Source organism: Aspergillus japonicus (assembly GCF_003184785.1).
Source record: "Aspergillus japonicus CBS 114.51 unplaced genomic scaffold BO86scaffold_98, whole genome shotgun sequence".
In the NCBI taxonomy this organism is placed as follows: domain Eukaryota; kingdom Fungi; phylum Ascomycota; class Eurotiomycetes; order Eurotiales; family Aspergillaceae; genus Aspergillus; species Aspergillus japonicus.
The window spans coordinates 23,537-43,099 of record NW_020291735.1 but is presented as its reverse complement, the minus strand read 5'-3'; the positions used below and the strand labels follow the sequence as shown (position 1 = coordinate 43,099).

At 51.7% G+C, this 19,563-nt stretch overlaps 6 protein-coding genes across 6 annotated transcripts; 4 read left to right on the top strand and 2 right to left on the bottom strand.

The window, feature by feature from the left end:
• The first annotated feature begins 1,118 nt into the window (after window positions 1-1,118).
• BO86DRAFT_393371 (kinase-like protein) lies at window positions 1,119-3,429 on the top strand. The gene has a single exon (XM_025673000.1). It carries the CDS (start codon window positions 1,138-1,140, stop codon window positions 3,055-3,057), a length of 1,920 nt encoding a protein of 639 aa, XP_025522374.1. The 5' UTR covers window positions 1,119-1,137; the 3' UTR covers window positions 3,058-3,429.
• On the top strand, window positions 3,161-3,509 carry BO86DRAFT_250590 (uncharacterized protein). Its single transcript, XM_025667179.1, has one exon. It carries the CDS (start codon window positions 3,264-3,266, stop codon window positions 3,444-3,446), a length of 183 nt encoding a protein of 60 aa, XP_025522373.1. The 5' UTR covers window positions 3,161-3,263; the 3' UTR covers window positions 3,447-3,509.
• A 369-nt stretch (window positions 3,510-3,878) lies between these two features.
• On the bottom strand, window positions 3,879-5,576 carry BO86DRAFT_393370 (mitochondrial 54S ribosomal protein uL15m). Its single transcript, XM_025672999.1, has 2 exons — window positions 5,167-5,576; window positions 3,879-4,862 (listed from the first exon to the last, which is right to left on the bottom strand). The coding sequence occupies exons 1-2, from the start codon at window positions 5,499-5,501 to the stop codon at window positions 4,106-4,108; spliced, it is 1,092 nt and encodes a 363-aa protein (XP_025522372.1). The 5' UTR covers window positions 5,502-5,576; the 3' UTR covers window positions 3,879-4,105.
• A 988-nt stretch (window positions 5,577-6,564) lies between these two features.
• Window positions 6,565-7,268, bottom strand: BO86DRAFT_250568 (uncharacterized protein). Its single transcript, XM_025667178.1, has one exon. It carries the CDS (start codon window positions 7,135-7,137, stop codon window positions 6,700-6,702), a length of 438 nt encoding a protein of 145 aa, XP_025522371.1. The 5' UTR covers window positions 7,138-7,268; the 3' UTR covers window positions 6,565-6,699.
• Window positions 7,269-12,412: 5,144 nt separating this feature from the next.
• BO86DRAFT_404610 (uncharacterized protein) lies at window positions 12,413-12,934 on the top strand (the record flags this gene model as incomplete). The annotated part of the gene is made up of 3 exons (XM_025674030.1): window positions 12,413-12,465; window positions 12,535-12,616; window positions 12,725-12,934. 3 exons carry the CDS (start codon window positions 12,413-12,415, stop codon window positions 12,932-12,934), a joined length of 345 nt encoding a protein of 114 aa, XP_025522370.1.
• Window positions 12,935-17,118: 4,184 nt separating this feature from the next.
• Window positions 17,119-17,686, top strand: BO86DRAFT_250363 (uncharacterized protein). The gene has a single exon (XM_025667177.1). The coding sequence runs from the start codon at window positions 17,290-17,292 to the stop codon at window positions 17,617-17,619; it is 330 nt and encodes a 109-aa protein (XP_025522369.1). The 5' UTR covers window positions 17,119-17,289; the 3' UTR covers window positions 17,620-17,686.
• Window positions 17,687-19,563: the final 1,877 nt, after the last annotated feature.

Below are 19,563 nucleotides of genomic sequence, written 5' to 3'. Positions count from 1 at the left end.
AAAGGTGCCGGGGGGGGTGGGTGGGTGGGTGGGTGATGGAGCAAATGTGAAGCCCAACGCAACGCAACGCAACGCAACGCAATGCAACGCAACGCAACGAGTTCCCCGGACTGATTCAAGCATGCAAGAGAATAGGGGAGGAGGGGAGGAGGTCCTCCTAAACAAGCGCCCCTTGCGCGCGCTTACCCACAGCTCCGATCCCGTGCCTGGACCGCCTAGGCGGCCAGGGAGAGACTTGACCAGATCCAGGGAACAGCAGGGCTTAGGGCCCAGGGTCAGGGCCCATATCTTCAGGTGATAAGTGATTGCAAGATCAAAGATCCATAAGTTAACTAATCTGAACTAATCTAACCTAGGAAGCCTAAGAACCGGCTGGCGGGTCCGCAGCCACCAGTACTACCAAGTTAGTACTTGAGTACTACTTCAGGTCTACACAGCGTGGCTGTGAATGGTTGATCCCTCCGTCACCTTACATCCAGGCTGACCAGTTGGCTGTCAGGCAATCGAATCGCCTCCGTCATCACCCGAAGATTCCCCCACTCACTTGCCTCTTTGGGACCCTTCTTCTCCCGATCTTTTTTCTCCTCCACACCTTTTTCCCTTTCTTCCCTTTCTCCCGGGAATTCATTGCCATCATCACCATCATCATCACCATCATCATCAATCATTAATCAGTCAATGATTCAATGGGCCCTCCTTCCTGTCGCTGCAGAAGGATTGCTTTTTTGGTCTGATCAGCTCACTCAGTGACGCTAATCTGCGCCTTAGTGCACTGAATAGTTCTTCGTCTCTTCCTTTTGAGCTTAGCTTCCCTCCTATCGGATCGGGACCCTCCGATAACTGAACTGAACTGTACAATACAGTACTAACTTACTTCTTACTGTTCTTCTCCTCTTTTTGTCCCTCTGCAAGTAACACCCACCCACCGAACCACCACCACCACCACTCCTCGATAAGATCACCCCTCTCAACACTTATCCCCCCATCTTCACTATCATCTTCTTTTCCCTCTTTCATGCTTCTTACTCCCTCTCAAAAGTCTTCTACGGGTTTCTCTAGAGATAGAACTCTTGTCTCCACCTCGTCATTCTTCTCTTCTTCTCATAGACGTGCCGCTCTTCTGGCGGGCGGCAGGGCATGGCTCAGACGGGAAGACCCAACACACTGGCAGGGTTGAAGCTTGAGACGTCTTTCCAACATACACCTCGACCCCGATGGCGGGGCGAGGCTGAAGGCGGAGGAGCGACGGATGGCGATCGTACAAACATCTTTCACGATTATCACCCACCCCGTGGCGGTACTAATCAAGACAGCAGTGTTTTGAGTGGCTTACACTCGGCGACACCTCCTATCTCCGTTCCTCGTCATCCTGATCTTTCCGACCCAGAGGATGTCAGCTATCCTCACAAACCCGAGGATGTGCAGGCCTCTCCGCTGGACAGCTTTCTGCAGCAAGAACGCCGGCCGTCGATCAGCTTTGACCCCATCGTTGCACTGGACTCTGGTCGACGCCTGCCTCTCGAAGAGCCTCTGGCCGGTCGGCCGCCAAAGTTTCAGTCGCGCAGCTCGAGCTTGAGGAACACTCTACGCCAGGAGGACAGGCCCGACGATCACGACCGCCAGTCGGACCTTAGTGCTAGTCCGGAAAGGCAGCGACGCCAACGGCCCATCCCTACCGGGTCTTCGCGTGGCAGCTTTCCGGAAGAGGAGGAAAACGCCGTGGCCTCGGAGATCGAACATCCAACCTCTCTCACGTCGAGATCGACTGCATCCCCGGTGACTGAAGAAATCCGAACTCCGTCGGAGGGTTCTCGGATTCTGTCTTCGCCGGTTTACATGGCATCGCCTGTACAAGGGTTTGCCTCGCTTGACGATCGCAGCTCTTGGTCGGGAAGTGCTGTGACTCCCTTTGGGAGCAAGGCAAGAGGCCTTCGTCTTTCTACCCGGCAACGGTCGCGCAGATCTACCGCTTCCAGTGGCAAGTCTCCTGCTAGCATGTTCCTCTCCATGTGGAGCGCCGGCGGGGAGGAGTCTGCGCCTCAACCTGATGACGAAGGCCAGATGGTCGGAACGGATTATGTCCTTGGCAAACAGATCGGCTTCGGGGGGTTCAGCACCGTGAGAGAAGCGTACAAGGTCGAAGAGGATGGCAAGACCAAACACCTCGCTGTCAAGATCGTCAAAAAACAGGTCTCGGGCAAGAGCGAGAAGGAAAACGACGAGGTTCAAGCAGAATTCGACCACGAAGTCCGAGTTTGGCGCTACCTCAGCCACCCCAACGTCCTGACCTTGGATGCTGTGTACGAGACTGATTATGCTACGTTTTGTTTTACGAAGCTCGCGATCGGCGGCACTCTTTTCGATCTTGTCCGCCAGAATCGAGGCGGTCTGGACCTCAAGCTTGCCAAGAAGTACTCATATCAGCTTGCCTGTGCACTTCGATACTTGCATGAAGACGCTCGGGTTGTGCACCGGGATATCAAGCTGGAGAACTGTCTGCTGGATCCCACCGTATCGCCCGATGGAAGCGAGGCCTCAACACTAGTGCTCTGCGATTTCGGCATGGCTGAGTGGATGCATACGGACAACGACGGTTCGTCGCCTGATCCCTACGATAATGTGGCGGATCGACCGCCTCCGAAGAATATCGGACCGGCTGGATCCAGCACCAGCGTTGCGGGGAGTCTGGAGTATGCTTCCCCGGAGCTCCTTCTCTCGACCAATGGAGTCATCCATCCTTCAGTCGATCTTTGGGCGTTTGGAGTCATCGTCTACACCGTTATCGTTGGCTCCCGGCCGTTTCAAGATCCGTTCGCGCCGCGCATCCAGAACAACATCCTCCATGGGAACTGGAACCCACAAGCGGTCCTTGGCGATGAGGAAGCGGACGCTCCCACGCGGCAGGAGCGGGAAGATGCGCTTGAGGTGGTCACAGGATGCTTGCAGATGGATCCCACCAAACGTTGGACCATCCGTGATGTACTTTGCTCGCGGTGGATGCGAGAGTTCTCTCAGAACCCAGACGGCAGCCCCACCGAGTCCATTTGGAAACTTTAAGGCAGTCCCAGAACGGGCTGCAGCCAAGCCTTGGTGGCGCTATACTTATGACCTTTAGATGACTACGGGCTAGCGCGCGCGGCATTGCGCCTAGTCTTTTCATCCATGATACCCTCTTTTATGTTCACAGCGGGTTGATGATATATCCAGTATTTGACTTTTGAGCGCGTTTTCTTTTTCGGTATACCTTTTGTGTTTGTGAGACAATGAGACTTGGGAGCATTACACAATTTGCAAGGCGATTGCATGGCGTTTTTTGGGGTGTTTTTCTTGGGTGTGTATTGATATCCAGGTGGCTTTTCTGTTGTGGTTGTTGCGAGCGATCGGCTTCCACTGTGACCTTGCTAAGAAGGGGAGAATGGGCATGGGAAAGTTTGTCAAGATATTGAGAATGCTCCACTATACGAATGTTAATGACTCCTATACTTGGTGTGTTTGTACGCCACTAGACATCGCTACTGTAATAGCGCCCGAGAACAAGATATATTGCGCGGTCGCTTGCACGCTGGATCGGTAGGTGGAATCCGCTGCAAGGTCTTCTGGCTGCTCAGGGTGCTTCTGCTGCTATCTCTAGCCTGTCGCCGAAAGACGAGGCCCGTGAGCAGACGATGGTCCGGTTGAGGTTGAGGTTGAGGTGGAAAGCTGCCGCTCAGGAAATCGCAAGCAAGACTTTCACTCACCACCAAACATAAAACCCATTTGACTACAAGATTCCACGAGCTTGAGGGATACCTACCTACCTGCCAGGGCAACCACACTAGCCAGCCATATCCACGAGAACAGGAAAAGACCAAGAAGAAAAGAAAATGCATATCCACGATAGACAACCGTATAACCAAACATATTTATACAAATTACAAGAGCCAGACAAAAGAGTTCAACAACCCTGTCTCCGTACACACACACCCCGTACATATCCTGCCCACACTTCTAATCCACCCAGCGAACCCCAACCCCAAACCCCCAAACTACAACTACAACCGATCCCCCACTCTGCGTCCCACCCGGTATTTCACCCGAGAACAACAAGGACGGGAAAAAACAAAAACTACCAGAGCCTATTCTCCGGCAGCACCTTCTCCTTATGCGCACCGGCCGCCGTCTTCCGCTCGACGGGCGACCGGAAGAACAAACTGGGACCTTCCATGGGCTTGAGCAGGTGGCTCAGGTAGCCGCGGTGGGCGGGGTCACGGTAGTACTCGATGTCGCGGCGCTTGGTGGGGTCGGGCAGGCGGTAGGTGAAGCCCATGGCGCGCATGATCTCGCTCTCGACGAGCTGGCCGGCGGCGTCCTCCTCGATGCCGGCGGCCGTGAGGAGGCCCGCGGGGCTGCTGCGCGCCGTCCACGCCGTCGACACGAACGGGTGCATCTCGCGCTTCAGGATGCGGCGGATGGCGCGCGGCGTGTAGAAGCGCGTGGTCACGGTGCCGCCGGCGGCCTCGACGGCGGCGATGGCGGCGGCCGAGGCGCGCGAGACGACGATGTGGATGGGTTGTTTGAGGACGTTGGTGCCGTCGGGGAGGGTGGGGGTGGAGGATTCGGTGTCGGTTTCGGTTTCGGTTTCGGTTTCGGATGTGGAGGGGGTGGTGGTGGTGGTGCTGGTGCTGGTGCTAGGGGTGATGACGGCGCCCTTCTCGTCCTTCAGGACGCCGCGGCCGAGGAGCTTCACGCCTTCCTTGGTCTGGTGGATGCAGCGCGAGTCGAACAGCTCGCGGATCGTGATCGGGCGCGTCGGGTCGATGCGGCCTTGGTCGATCCAGTCTTGGATGCGGTTGAGGTTGATGGGGGCTAGCTCGATGGCGTGGCTGGTCGGGGTTAGTGGTGTTTGTTGTTGGATTGACTGGGATGTGGGAGGAGGAACTGGGGAGTTGGACATCCGGAGTTCGGCTTGGGAGTCGGTTGCGTCAGGATTGATCTCGAATTGGCAGAAAGCTCTTCCAGGATCATTGCTTTGCCGTCGGGAAGCGCTTCTGCAATTCGACCTCACTGTCGAGGTATCCTCAAAACACGCACACCCCAATCCCAAGAACGAATCCCAATGACGCAGGAATCCAATCCCTGTCCCTCCTCCTCGTCCCCTATTCAGAGGTGAGCAGCGTGCAAACATACATATTGTTATATCCCCGCTCCCCGTGCACAACAATGTCCGGCGTCTGTCCACCATTGAACCCCGCGGGCACCTTGCCGTGCTGCTTCTGACCCTTGTGACCGCGACCGGAGGTCTTACCCTTGCCGGAGGCCGGACCGCGACCGCGACGGATGCGCTTGTTGTAGGCCCCCGCGTTGTCGGAGAGCGAGGCCAGGATGTGTGCGTTGCGGGATTGCTGGAAGCCGGCCAGCAGGAATGTCAGCGGGTTGGCGGTGCTGCTGGCGGCGGCGGCCGTGGTGATGGGCGTCGCGGACGTGAGCGCCCGGAAGGGGAGGATCTGGAGCCGGGGAGGCATGGCGGGCCGACTTCAATTGGGAGGTTTGGGGGGGAGTGTCGAGAGTGAGGTGAAGTGGTTGAGGTTGGAAATGTGTCGCCGCGGAAGTCCAGAGACAGGATCTTTCTGCTGGGATGGGAAGTTTCGGTCGGCCTGAGGCAGACACCAGGGCTTATGGGGACCGGAGGAATCTCGGCCCGGGACGGCTGTTCTCGTGCGGTGATTGGTGCATTCCGGGGGTACATTTTTATCGCACTCAAGAGGTGTAGAACTTGTAGTAGGTATTGTATCTAAGTAGAGTAGTTTAGATGTTATGGCTTTCAATCACCAGGCAAGTGTACTGTGTACTTCGATCTTCAGTCAGATTCACTGTAGATCAATTCGTCATCGGGTTGTTGTTTATCACCATCGTACTCCGATATCTGTAAGTCATCACCACTTACCGTCTCAGTTACAACCAGAAAGCTAGCACACCGACATGGAGTATTCTTCTTTTGTAAACTGAGCTAGACAAGTGACCTATGTTTTTGAAGCTACCAAGTAGCTCAACCTTTTTTTGTTCGTTGTGATTTGGCTTTGCTCTTGCCTCTGGACCCTGCTATTCTGGGTTCTAGGCTTACCTGGGAACAACCTCCTAATATCTCAGTTCAGTAACGCAGATATAGATATAGTGCACAAGTACGAGGTTTGATACGCCTTGTGTCTATGAAGTAAACGAGGCAAACTGTCTCAATCTTGTCGATATCGCCATCGTATACATGAGTAGCATCCATCACCCTCCCTCGACTCCCTCTACTCCCTCAAGAAGTTCCTTCAGAAGTGTTCCTATTGCTCACCAGCTGGCATGCACACCACGTAACGGCCTATTCAAGTATAATCATACTAGCTATATGTCGGCTCTGTTCTTTCTCTCTCTGCTCATTACTAACTTATCAAGGTCAAGGGTATGAAGATACCCCAAACTCGACGCTGGTTTGAGACCCGGCTGGCGATCTAAGCTCCTACACCGACTCATACAAATAGCGATATGAGCTCGGAAAGCATCGCGTACGACGCAGGGAAATGCCATCAATCGATGTTCGAGCATGGTATACGAGAAAGCCTACACCTCTGGGATGATCTTTCGATCCGCCTCCCCTATCTCAATCGAGGTCTGGAGTCGGCTTTCCCGACTCCGGGTTGGAGAGCACAAAACAGATAGAACTGCTCGCTCTACTCATCACCTTGACCATCTCCAGCTATATATAGCCCCGTACATAGCTAAACCATGACCTGACCCTAGTGACAGCCATCCCCAACTCACCGGTACTATAATGAGCAGGAGTACTCCGTAGACGAGCCGAGACCTGCCAGCACGAAAAAAGCGCTGAGCGAGTTGCCATTCCGGATCGCTTCTTACGCAGGCCAGGTCGACCTTACATGGACTGGACTGGACTGGACTGGACTGGACAGTACAGTACCCAAAGTGGCCAGCGCCCACTTCTTCCGGCCGATTGGCTTTTTCGTTGCTTTTTCCTCGTTTGTGACATCTCTTTTTCAACGGGTGCATGTGCAGGGTGTGAACAACAACAGCAACCACCAGTCTTCCCCGTAAGGCGAGAGGATGGCCACGGTACTGTGCTTGTCTGCTTCGGTATCGTACTATCGACCGATCCATTGAATGAGGAACAGAGCAGCAGCAGCAGCAGCAGCAGCAGCAGTGGCAAGTCTCCAGCTCTGCGGATGCATCGGTATGTATAGTACTTCCGTCGCGGCCGCATATACGACTTCCATTTCGAGGTAGGGAAAGATGTGGATCACAAGTCCGCGAGCGGTCGGTCGGATTGGATCGCTTCCCTGGTTCGAATCAGATGTAGTATAGAGTCCCACTGACGAGAGGAGTACGGTATACGTATACGGAGACAGATTGTGTTCTCTCCTCATCCAGAAGATGAGATGGGCGGCAGCCTGATTGTCTCGGATCCGCACAGATACCGGGGGGCACAGGGGATGACGACAACCCCATCCCGACCTTGACGCGCGGTAGCAAGCAAGCAAGCAAGCAAGCAAGAAAGCAAAAGCAAAAGCAAAAGCAAAAGCAAAAGCAAAAGCAAAAGCAAAAGCAAAAGTAATGGGGATATATGGTTCAGGGTTGTGGTCTGATGGCGAGACATGATCTGTCTGAAGTGGTTGGTTGCTAGTTAGCTGGTTGACTGATTTTAAGTAAAGTCAAAGCCATCCAAATTATTGGGGCTGGGTGAGGGGAGTGCGTTCGGGGCCTCTTTGTTCTTGTGGTGTTGATCATTGCGTGTAGATACATCCATCTATCTGCTGTAGGCCACAGGAAAGGGAGGGGTCAAAGTGGCAGTTGTACCTGTACCTGTACTTGTACCTGTACCTGTACTTATGCAGGGCGCACACACCAGCAAACAGCTTATCATTTTTGGATGACCACGAATCTGGACCTACGGTGGGGAAAGGAGAAAGGACACATTGGATCCTCAATGCCAGCAGTCGATTGAAAATACCTAGTAATCGTTCAATCCCTGTTTGTTGTTGTCCCATCTGCCGTCCGGCAAGCCTTCCATGTGCCGTGCAGTTAGTTGGGTGAGACTGGATAAGTCATTGGTGGTCGAATTGTCATCCCCAGAAGAAAGATAAACAAATAAAAAAGAATGGAGAGAACAAAAAGCTCAAGAGGGGTAAAACAAGCTAATCAGACAAGAAGCAGCAAGGAAAAAGAAGGAAAGAATAAGCAACTGGCAGACAAGTCTCGACTGGACGGAAGTCGAAGGAAGCCCGGGTCTTGCGCGGCGCTCGCTTGGATGGCCTCCTTGATGTTTCGATGTTTCGATGTCGCTCATGCATTGTTGATTCGACTTTCAAATTGATTAGGAATTCAATGCTCGGAATCACATCACCTGAACCATACTCGCGCATATCTAGTCTGAGAGTTGGGATGTTGATATGTTTAAGAATCGACTCTGTATGGTATCTTGCCAAGCGGACGGAGGGAGATATACTTGTACTGTAGCCGGAACAGAAAACCTATCAATAAATGATTGCCTATCCTATCCTCTGGGACATCACACAAATCCGAAGCTCTTGGTGATCAATCGACTTCCCATAGAAGCATCATTGCCATTCGACTATTCACCATCCCTGCAAAATGTCGGTCGCAACCCCAGAACCACCACAAATACCGAGTTGAGTCAGTGTCAAATTTCCAACCAAACCACCGGAATCATCAATGAATGCCCTTGTTCCCCATCCCCCTTGACTCAGAATCACCTCACCTCACCTCACCCCACGAAACGACCAAAAATCCGGCCCTAATATTGTCCCTGGTTTACCATTCACCAGATGCCTGTTGTTATGGAAGCACTAGCCCATCAACAAACACCGCAACCACCACCCAAACATTTCAAACCTCGGACTGATGATCGTCAACGTGCCCTTGCTTCAACTGGCTCCATACACCGACCGTCTCCGGGGGCCTCGAGGGTAGTCCCACGAGGGGGGTAGTTGCTGTCCTGTATCCCCTTGAGCGTAGGTAGGGAGGACAAGGGGGTGGGTTGGGGGATTACTCCTACTTCTAGTACTCCGTATCAACCCTGACCTTCAGTGACGGGGTTCTCCGTGCACGACTTACCCCAGGTTTCGCAACCAACACACAATTTGGCCTCACAATTACACAACGAGTTGTGTCGGTATGATTGTGTTGTGCTGTGCAGAGTGTTACGTGCAATGTTGATCACCAATCCGTTAGAAGTATGTGTATACTTTACACCCAGTTAGGATAACAAAGATTATTTCAATCTGACAGTGGTCTTGTAAAGGGACCAAACCAGCCCCGCACCACAAAAATGGAAAAGAGGTTTTGTTTACTTTCTCCTCCAAAAGAGAACCCGACCAGACAGATATCCAAAGATCGACAGTTCTTCCCCTCAAGCAAGCAATACAGGATCCAGTCCGCAAAGGATTGCCAGACCCGGAAACTCAATGCAAGGGAATCCGACCACCAAATCACAGTAACAACTCCCGAGCAAGTGTGGCAAGGCGGGAAGGACAGAGGGTTGAGGGCAATCCGTATTCCCAATGCCATTTTCTTTTGCACCGACTGATAACGAGCAAGCAAGTGAGACTGTCCCTCATACATAGATACACATCTACACATCTACACAAAAATGTACGGTACATGTTCGTTTTATCTGCTTGTTGTCCTTGCGTACACTACAGCGGACAGTACAACTTTCCCTCCGCCCTCCGCCCTCCGCCCTTCCTCCTTCAATAGATCCTTTCCCCTGACTCGAGGCCATGACACGATGCGATCATGTCAAACGTGTTGTTGAAGGAAATCGAATTGATAAAGAAACCAGGGGGTCAACCGATAACAAACTCCCCACGGGCGATGCGCCATCCTCCATGCTCCTACCGTATAATGCGAGGGGAGACGGCAGCACTTCTCTCTCTTTCTCTCTCACGAGGGTCTCAACCTTTGCTGGTCCAGCACACTGTACAGAGCATGTTCTGACCTGGATGCGATCCAGGGAAGGAAAGTATCTCCCTACCCATCCTGTCTTGAACCACTATCCGACACATACTCTTCGGACATGAGGAGAAGGACGTTGATGGTGAGATGTGTGCAAATGAAGGTAGTCGCGCAGGTGCTGGTGCCCTCCCCCTTCCCCCTTCCCCCTTCCCCCTCCCCCTCCCTACCGTGCCTGCCTTGCCTTACCGACCAGACTCGATGGATCACATCGACGGGTCCAAGTTTCCACCACGAGAGCGGCCATGTTGCACGAGGACGAGGACGAGCACGAGCACAAGCAGACGGAGGGAGAGCCAACAACGCTGTGAAATTCACGGCCTCATCATCGACTTTGAGGGTTAACGGGGAGTTTGACCGCTGCTTTGCGCGGCGATCTTGCTCTGCGTGCAAAGAAAAGGAGAAGAATGGAAAACAGCGCACGGGTCGAGAGGGCGCTGGGACTAGTCAAGTGTCCTCCGTCGTGTACAGTAGTGACTAAGTGAAAAATGTAAAGCAAGTATGTCCTCCGTCGCGTCCAATCCTTGGGCACCGTGGGGGAGAGCGGTTGCCTCTCACGGTATGCGATAGTCACATCAGGCGGGTAGTTCGTGTAAGGCGAGTGAGACCGTCTCGAAGGAGACACGGAGGGAATCGCATATGCTAACTAGCGGTTACGTTAAGGGATGGGGGGAGGAGGAGGTGGGGGGGGGTTCCAGTGAACCATCTCGAGGTCTAGTTGTCTGCTAGGCTGCACTTTTCGTGTAATGGCAATATGGCCGGGATTGCTAAGATTGCTCTTCCGTAGTAGCCAACGACCTGACTAACTGCTGGAAACGTCCAGGGACTTTAGGAGGAGCTGTCCATGCCCAGATTGCTTTGCTCCGTGCGGAAGGTTCATCGCCAGTCCCTTAGTTTGCTTTATACTTAGTGGACCAAGTATACTTAGTACGCCGGAACTTGGTCTCTTCCAAGGCGGTCCATTCCAGGATTTCGAGCTGGGAGGAACAGGGAAATACTAGATGCCTGCCTGCTGCGGTCGGTAAAATCCAGAATCTGCGTGGTAGATTCGATGGACCGAGGTCATGTGATACGGACGCGTCAAAACGCATCAACGATCGATCATACAAGGATAAATATGGATGACTCGAGCCGTAGAGCCAGGTAATAGCGCCGTCGCTCATTTGCCAATGGATACACAACCTCGAGGCAGTATGGCCGAGAGCACAGGAACCTGACTTGGCCAGTACTAGGTATGCAACAGGTAGCTTCAAGTTGGGTGCCACGAATACCTGTTCGACTGAAACCTTCTCCGATCCACTCACGAAGGTGAATTGTTCATGGGGGATCAATTCGGACCTACTGACGGCGAGGGATAATTTATGAACCAAAAAGCATCCATCTGCCGCCCCTAAAACCAAAGCTTACTGGCGGTGACGAAGCAGAGAAGAACTCTCCAGCTTTCCGGACGGGCCACGGTGCCGCAACCGGAGATGAGAATTGCTTTTTGGGGTGGCAAGCAACGTCTCCAATCGTGGAGGCTAGGTGCAACTTAACTTCCAGGCTGCAACCGCTAAGCGTAGTTCAGCAGGACCGAGAGCTCTATGTACTGTACTCGAGAGGATCGATGGTCCTCGTCCCTACGCGGAAAACACGGATAATCATAGCCAAAGGTATAGTGCTTGCAGTACCCGGCCACTCATCCGCAATTCTAATCCCGGGCGCAAGATCGAGTTGTTCTGCTAGACGAAAACAGCTGGGGAACGAGCCTGGGTCGGGTCATTCTTATCCTTCTCATTGACCAGGTTTAAGGTTGATATTCCATGGTTGGGAGCTGGATCCAATGAGGTAGATGGGCAGCATTGACCGTGAGATCTGGCGAAGCAGCATGTTCGAATCAAAGAAAGAAGCAGGCCGTGAGTTCGACAGGAACAAACCATCAAGAACGCAAAAGGTCAATAGGAGAGAGAGAACCTGGAAGGAAGAGCGCACAAAGCCGAAAAGCTTGTGGCAGAGTCGTTGGTCAGCAATACCGAGGAGTAGTTAGCGAAAAATATCCATCCTGTGCCCAAATACCGCTGCAGGTAATCACCAGACAGGAAGTTAGTAGAGTAAGGTAGAGAATACGGAGGAGAGTCGACAGATTGACGACCAACCGCATGCTTCTGCTTCAAGTGGATAGGGTAGGGTTGGAGCATCATCTGGACTCGAGTCTTGACGCCTTGGAGGTCGGGTCGAACCCAAACAGCGTCTTGCGATCGTCGCATCCCACTACCATCTCATCTCGACCGACCAGTGGTCTGCGGCTATACGGAGCACTGTATGTAGTGTAGTGTAGTGTAGTGGAAGTAGGCGTCAATTAGCGAATGTTGCCTGTGCCCGCCGCCGCTGCGCCCGAGTCACCAAACCAGTCGACGTCCCAAGGATGCGCCCCAGCCCCAGTGTTGGGATGCTGGGCAGACGGTGGACGAGGGCGTGGTGAGACTCCAAAACGGAGTCATCAGCATCATCATCCAGTTTGAAGTGGATTGACTCGTACAGAGACAGTCAGACGGAGACTTCAGTTAATGATGATGATGATGATGATGATGATGATGATGATGATGATGATGATGATGATGGTATCATGGTATAGTTTACTCCGGCAAATGGAGTTAGCATCGTGGCTATTTCTGGGCTGTATGTGGATGACTCTATGTGCCGGGAGGAAAGTGGCACACACGCTCCACTTCAACAGTCGGAAGTTCTGGAACAACCGCTGCCGCTGCCGTTGCTGTTGCTACTGCTGCTGCTTTTTACGCTGTCAGGTAATCAGGTATCGGTGATGGCAGGAGCCGGGGCAGCCTTGAGCAACCTTTTGAGGTTCAAGGTCAATTTGGTCAAAGGCGGTCCCCATCCAGTCCGCGAACCTCGAATTCCTGGCCGTAGCACCAATGAGAAGGGGTAGACGCAATTCCCGAGTCCTGACTTCTGTGAGTTTAACAGGTGTGGAATGGTATTTTCGTTACCGGGATTGCCAGTGAATACCGTACGCATCCAGCGACCGACCGGCAGCTGTTGCCCCAATCGGGGTGAGAGAACTGGAACTGGAATTGGAACTGGAACTGGAACTGGAACTGGAACCTAATGCTACTTGCCAATGCCAGTGCAGTGCTTAGTCGACGTGGGCCATGTCGGCCTCAGGAATGAATCAATGAATAATGAATGAATGAATGGGGACCTTCAGGTGGCGTCTAATCCCGACGACGGTCGCCGTCTCTATCAGAGAATTTTTTTTTAAAAAAAAGAAAAGAAAAGAACCTCGATCCAATCTTTCGCCAAACCATCATCTGATTATCATTGCCAATCTCTCGACTCAGAATCAGCCGATCTCCAGATGATGATGAGATGATGCTATGGTTTTGGACCAGTCACCGCAGGTGCCTTTTTGTTTTTTTTCTGCTTTCATGCTTTCCCTTCTATCCTTCGCAGCTACGGGGTACAGACCAGTAGATACGAGGCAACCGCCGGTCGGCTGTACTGAATAGTTTGGCGGTTCGATGCACATACCATCGTTTTAGGTGGATAAATGCAATATAATCCGGTACAGACGAAGCCACAGCTGAAGTGGACAAAGTCCCGGGGCGTCGATGACATAGACAAAGGGATCCATCGCATTTACTTCCTGCCCAAGCGAGAGAGTGAAAGAGTCAAGGTATGGGTATAATACCCAGGGTCTATGCATTGATTCATGGGTTCGACCGTCGCTCGCTCGCTCGCTCCTGATCGATCAGTAATTTCGGGAAAACTAAAGTAAAAGGGAGAAAGCAAAGGATCCTGGCTGTTACTGTACTATAGGCCCACCACCAACAGGGGGAAGACTTCCGGTACGAAGTCGGTAGTTCGTTAGGTAGGTTAATAGGCGGAGCTGCAAGTAACTATAGGAAGAAGACAAACAGACAAGAGAGTCAGTCAGTCAGGCATGATGTTCACACAGCACGGCACAGTTCCTAGCAGGGTATCAGGGTATGCCGGTATCAGGGTATGCCGGTCACATTGCCTAATCATCCAAGCTGAAGGGCGCTTTGTCTTTGTGGATCTGGACGGGGGAAGGACTTCCATGAGTCGAAATTGATTGATTGACTGTTAGATTGTCAAGATTGTCAAAGGGGCGACGAGGGGGAGGTTGGTTGGTTGCTTGGGATGGCAGACGAGGTCATCTCCCCAGTAATCTGTAGCTGGGCTGGCCGGGCGAATGAGATGTCGGATTGTGGAATGGATTCAAATTCGATCTTCCACTCCCCCCCCCAATCTTGGAACTTCGTACATTGATTGCACATTTTTACTGTTATAACGCTATGCTTGAACTATCAGATGTGGGATTTGTAGTCCAAATCCCCAGCTCATCAGTCGACGCGGTCGCTTTCTCCTCCCCTTCCCTCACCTCCCCTGAACGACGAGACTAGCTAGTAGCCCTGAGAGCCCTAGGTCCTACCGACTATGGACAGGTGGTGTTCGACTGCACATCGTGGAATACTACTAAGTAGTCACTAAGTTAACTGTACCGTGCTAACTCAATCACACACATCCACCACCCCTGAAGTTTGAAAACGATCATTACGCTATCATCGCTAGATGACCCCAAACCTCTCGGGGCTGAAGTTAGGAAAGAGGAAAGCCTCCGACCGTACTCTGACCGTTCTCTTCTCTCTGCTCGCATCGCGGACAATATTGTGATACTTGGGACTGCAGACGTTCAGTCAGTATATTACCTACACGGTAGCAGGGAGGGGGGATCCGATGGACGATCAGACCTTCTCTCCTCCGACCAAGTCAACACCCAGACACAGATAGACAAGATAGACGACCGGTGTTTCCGAAGGCAGCACATCCAAAGAGATTTTTATTTTTTTTCTCTACTCGAGACGCGTCCGGAAAATGGATCTCGATGAGACATGAAAAGCTAAAGCTAAAACCCTCCGCAGCAGCCCGTCAAGTTGACGACTCTCTCACTCTCTCCGCTCTCCGGAACGATAGTAGGTATATGAAATCATAAAGCATCACAGCGTCGGAATTGTCCATCCCCCCAGCCCAAAAGTCTACTGACCAAGAAAACGCGTGCCGGGTTTGATCCGTTTGGAGGTAGTCAGCGAGTACCTAATGAAATTATGGCGTGGTTTGTTACTTCTTTGGCAACAACCATTATCTGGATAACCACCATCAACAATGTGTCCATGACCGATCTATGACTGAGCCACACATCATTTTTGCTTATTGCATTGCTGGGGCCGATCGATGCGGAAGGCGGAGGGGAACGTAGCGCTGTGTGTACAGTACTGTACCAGAAAGGTGGGTGCCATGATTCATCAATCAATCCATCTTCATTCCGACAATGCATGCAGTGAATGAAATGGCTGATTGACTCTATGATGGGGTGAGGGAGGGGGTTGAGGCTTGATGGTGATGGGCGGAACACAAATGATCTTCGGCATTCGTCACCCTGTTTGTCTGTCTGTTGTAATCTATTGACTATGGACGATTGACTGTACCACGGGGTGAAAGGAGGGTTAGAGAGGTTGCGACGCGTCCTGTGTTACGACTTACGAGGTCAGTCAGTCAAGTCAGTCAGACCTCTTCCCTTTCACGGGTCGCGCGTTAGAATCCAGGAAAGTACAGTACTTTTCCAACCGTGTTGGATCTAGCGTGGTTTCTTTTACTCGCATCAAATGGTGCCAGTTGATAGGGAATGTGTCTTGGACCTAAGCGCAGCGCAATCCACCATCCCTTCTTGATTGACCACAGGTAACTTCCTTGTTCAGTTTCAGGCCCACTGCCGCTTGGATGCCTGCATGCACTGAAGAGCGAGCAAAAAATCCCAACGCTACGGATGATATCCCTTCTCTCCCCTTCCAAATCCATGGAAAGAGACGATTTTTTCCCTTTTTGGACTAAGAAAGGGCATCTTGGCCATAATCAAAACTATTAACGGAATACGACAACAATGACTGACTGACTGACTCCTTAAACCAAAACCAATTGCACGAGCAGCTGACAGGGAACCCAGACCCGATAGCCGCCGCCCTGCGCCTTTGATGGTAGTGGTGGTGGTGGTGGTGGTGTCTGTGTGTGCTGTGGTCGGGTTCACTACTGTGGATGCTTCTCCTTTTCCATCCTCGTACACTTCTGCTGCAAGTTGAATCATGACCAGCACAACCCAAAGAAAAAAGTACACCAGTGGCGGAAACACAATCAAAAAATGACCAGATTTGGCGCGGGTTTTTTCAGACCTTGTTTTTTTTTTTTGGGTCGAATCCTCCAGCCTTTCCACCCCAAGCGCAGGACCGGAGGAGGTTTCTTTCTTTGGTTCCGACCGACTAGAGACGGAGGGAAGATTACGACGGGGCGGAGTATGACGGTAGAGCTGGTGAAGGATGGGAAGGAAGATGAACAGACGGAACCTGGGAAAGGCACAGACAGATAGACAGGTAGGCAGGCAGACAGGCAGACAGACAGACAGACTGTCTAGTTGAGCGGACGAGTGAGTGGCCCAGTAATGAGCACAGCAACTAGAGGTTGGGTGATGTGGTGATGGGGATTGGGTGGCACGGGTTAGATGTGGATATCATGGATGGCTTGAATCGTACATCGTACATGACCTCCTGTCTGTCTATCTCGCTGTCCTGCTTCCTAGCTAGTCTAATTAACTCACTACTAAGCAAGCTGGCCGTCTGAAATCGAAGTCAAGCCAGTCGGCCCCGCGGCCACCTATTTTCATTTAGTCGCCCCAGCCAGTAAGTCACCAGGGCAAAAGACAGAAGAGAGGGGCGCTTATGGCTACGACTGCTGCTGCTGCTGCTGCTACTACGATTACTGCGACTGCTCCTGTATGAGCCCTCAGGGCTCAGGGCTAGTCTACAGACTTACCTATTGTAGAAAGGTACCACTGTACGGAGTACGGCGATGCTCAACAGCCTTCTCTCTTTGCAAGGCTCTAGAGCGTTTTGCCTTCGGCTTAAGGCCTAAGGAGGAAATGTACCCTAAGGTACTCCGTACAGGGTACCAGTCAAGTTTTTGGGCCCTGTCGCCAAAAGGATTGGGTGCGAGTCGAATCACCCGCAGCGATTGGACTCTCCATCTGTTGGAGTCGTCAATCTAGTAGCAGTCGGGTGATTGGTCCATTGTTTCGTTTACGCCTCGCTGCTGGGTCCGACGCTCTGGGGATGCACCTTTGTGCTATCCATTCACACCTGTCCATTCACACCCATATTCATCTAACTACGGAGGCCTCGAACCAAGCCCAGTCAGAGACACAAAATACCTTACATGGCTACATCATGGCTACATACGCGCATCACTTGTCTTGGCTCTCTAATGCCCTCACCACTACTCCCAAAGGTGGATCAGAACCAGATGAAGATATTGCCGATAAGTAAAGTTTTTTGTTTCCTTTTATTTTTTTTTCTACTTTCCTTAGCCCCATTTAAAGCTCTACCAGCTTCGGACATTTCCAACCATCAGTCGGCTGGGCTGCCTGCGTGTCTGTCTGTATGCGGTAATGGGGGTACAAAGTTACCTCAGCCCGGAAGCTGGGGGAGAAGAAGAAGGAGAAGAAGGAAGGCACTGTGCTCCGTACTTTGTGTTTCGTATTACTGATACCGGCTAGAGTTTCTTACCTCTCGCAGAGATAAACGCTTGACCGCTTGCAGTTAGAGGAGCAACAATTGTCCAACCGCCAAGGTTTTTTTCATACCGGACGACCATTGCGGACCCGTTCCATACCTGACACAACGCCTCCAGGCTCCCCATACCTTACCTCTTTGACTCTCCTCTCCCCATGACAAACCATCCAATTAGCCCGTGATCCATCCTCTGCCTACCGACCACCACCGGCACCCTTGCCATCGCTCATGGAGTCCTACTATGAGTAACTCAACTAAGGAGTACTAACTTACTCGTACTAAGCAGAAGATGAACCAAGTGACTGTGCCAGAACCGTCTAGATTAATAATACCGAGATAGCGAAGATTTTCGCTCCTCGGTGATTAGTTCTGGAATTTGCGCTGGATCCGGACGGAGGCTCTCTCTGACTAACCGCGTCCCAGATTGGGCCGTGTGGCCACTGCCACAGTCCAAATTTGTCCCAGTGTCCCCCTACCACGACCGTGATGACTCCATCTTCAAACTGCAGACAGTAGGGTAATTAGGTGAAACTGTAAATCAACCATTGAACCGAGAGAGTGCCACTGAAGGCCTTTTAGGCTCTTACAGCTTTCATATTTCCATCCATGCCCCCGCCTCCTCGTCTTCTCTGCCTCCGTTTTTGGTCCCGGGTACGTGATAATTTAGTCGCTGAGTAGGTATGGGAGTATGTACTTCAATTCTTGCCCCGTTCTCAGGTCAATTACTGTAAGTAGTAGGGAGTGGTGCAATGGTGCAGTGGTGCAGTGGTGGGTGCAGTGCCGTGCTTGAACTTGAACTTACTTAGGGCCGCCAATGGCCCCAAAGCATTGCCCGTAATAATGGTAATCAGGGGTACCATAAATACCATAATTACCGTTGCATCTCACCTTTCCACTCCCCCCCCCCCCCCCCCCCCCCCGCCAGCCCCTAAGTGCCGTACTTTTCCGTACCTGAACTTGTCCGTCCGTCTCTAATCCCCATTCCTTTGCCTTCCGTCTGGTTGAACTAGAACCGGCGATCAACCACATTCAGCGTGCACAAACCTCCCTTCATCCCATTTCTCCCGTGCCTACCGGGACTGTTGAGCAATGCCACACACACACACACACACACACACACACCCCTTCTCCCTTGAGGTGCATGATGAATGGTTGAATGGATAGATGGATGTATGGGCAAGTCATCGTCCTTTTCTAGTTGCTTTCTTTCTCTGTTGCATGATTATTATTTTGTCTCTTTTATTGTTGTCCTATTACATAGTAGTCTCTGAAGTCTACTGTAATTGCTGAGTTATTGCATACTCTTTGCTTTCTCCACCGAAGAGTGAGAGTCTCGAATGTGTACTTGTGTACGGACTCCTCTGTAGTGGACGGTATACTCCGTAGCAAGAAGGACCACTTAAAATCGGGTTCCAAAAGGGAAATAAATCTGAAGTTAGTTCTGAACGGCACACCATGACGGTAGCAATGTGACGCTAAACCCAACTTATTATTGGATCTGATATGGGGCTTTCGTCGCGACGGAGTTAGCAGGCACGTATTATTCCCAAGACCGAACTTCTACACTTTCCACCCCTCTTCAAAAATCCTTTTTCTTTTTTTTTTTTTCTTTTCTTTTTTTTTTTTTTTTTTTTTTTTGTTTTGCCCTCCCTACCTTCCTTAATCCGGTAAGGTGACTTACAGCGTGCCAGATACAATCAGAACTGAGGATTCATGTAAGTTAAACAACGCTGGGACTGGTCTAGGGCTGCTGACCTTGTTACCCTTCCACTAACTAGACTACCTACTCCGTACACTCCGTAGTTAAGTTAGTGGTGGTAGGAGTAGCATGCATCCACTTTGTCCCCCCTCCTCTTCCTCCTCCTTCCCTCCTTCTCTTCCACTTTCTTATCCCACCTCCACCTTCTCTCCCCCCTCT

Bases quoted from the DNA above. Each gene is read 5' to 3' on its own strand.
- BO86DRAFT_393371 (XM_025673000.1), top strand. From the start codon at position 1,138: ATGGCTCAGACGGGAAGACCCAACACACTGGCAGGGTTGAAGCTTGAG.
- BO86DRAFT_250590 (XM_025667179.1), top strand. From the start codon at position 3,264: ATGAGACTTGGGAGCATTACACAATTTGCAAGGCGATTGCATGGCGTT.
- BO86DRAFT_393370 (XM_025672999.1), bottom strand. From the start codon at position 5,501: ATGCCTCCCCGGCTCCAGATCCTCCCCTTCCGGGCGCTCACGTCCGCG. The intron at 4,863-5,166 runs GTATGTTTGCAC...AACCCCGACCAG, and splicing joins GAGCGGGGATATAACAATAT to CCACGCCATCGAGCTAGCCC.
- BO86DRAFT_250568 (XM_025667178.1), bottom strand. From the start codon at position 7,137: ATGGATCGGTCGATAGTACGATACCGAAGCAGACAAGCACAGTACCGT.
- BO86DRAFT_250363 (XM_025667177.1), top strand. From the start codon at position 17,290: ATGGCTACATCATGGCTACATACGCGCATCACTTGTCTTGGCTCTCTA.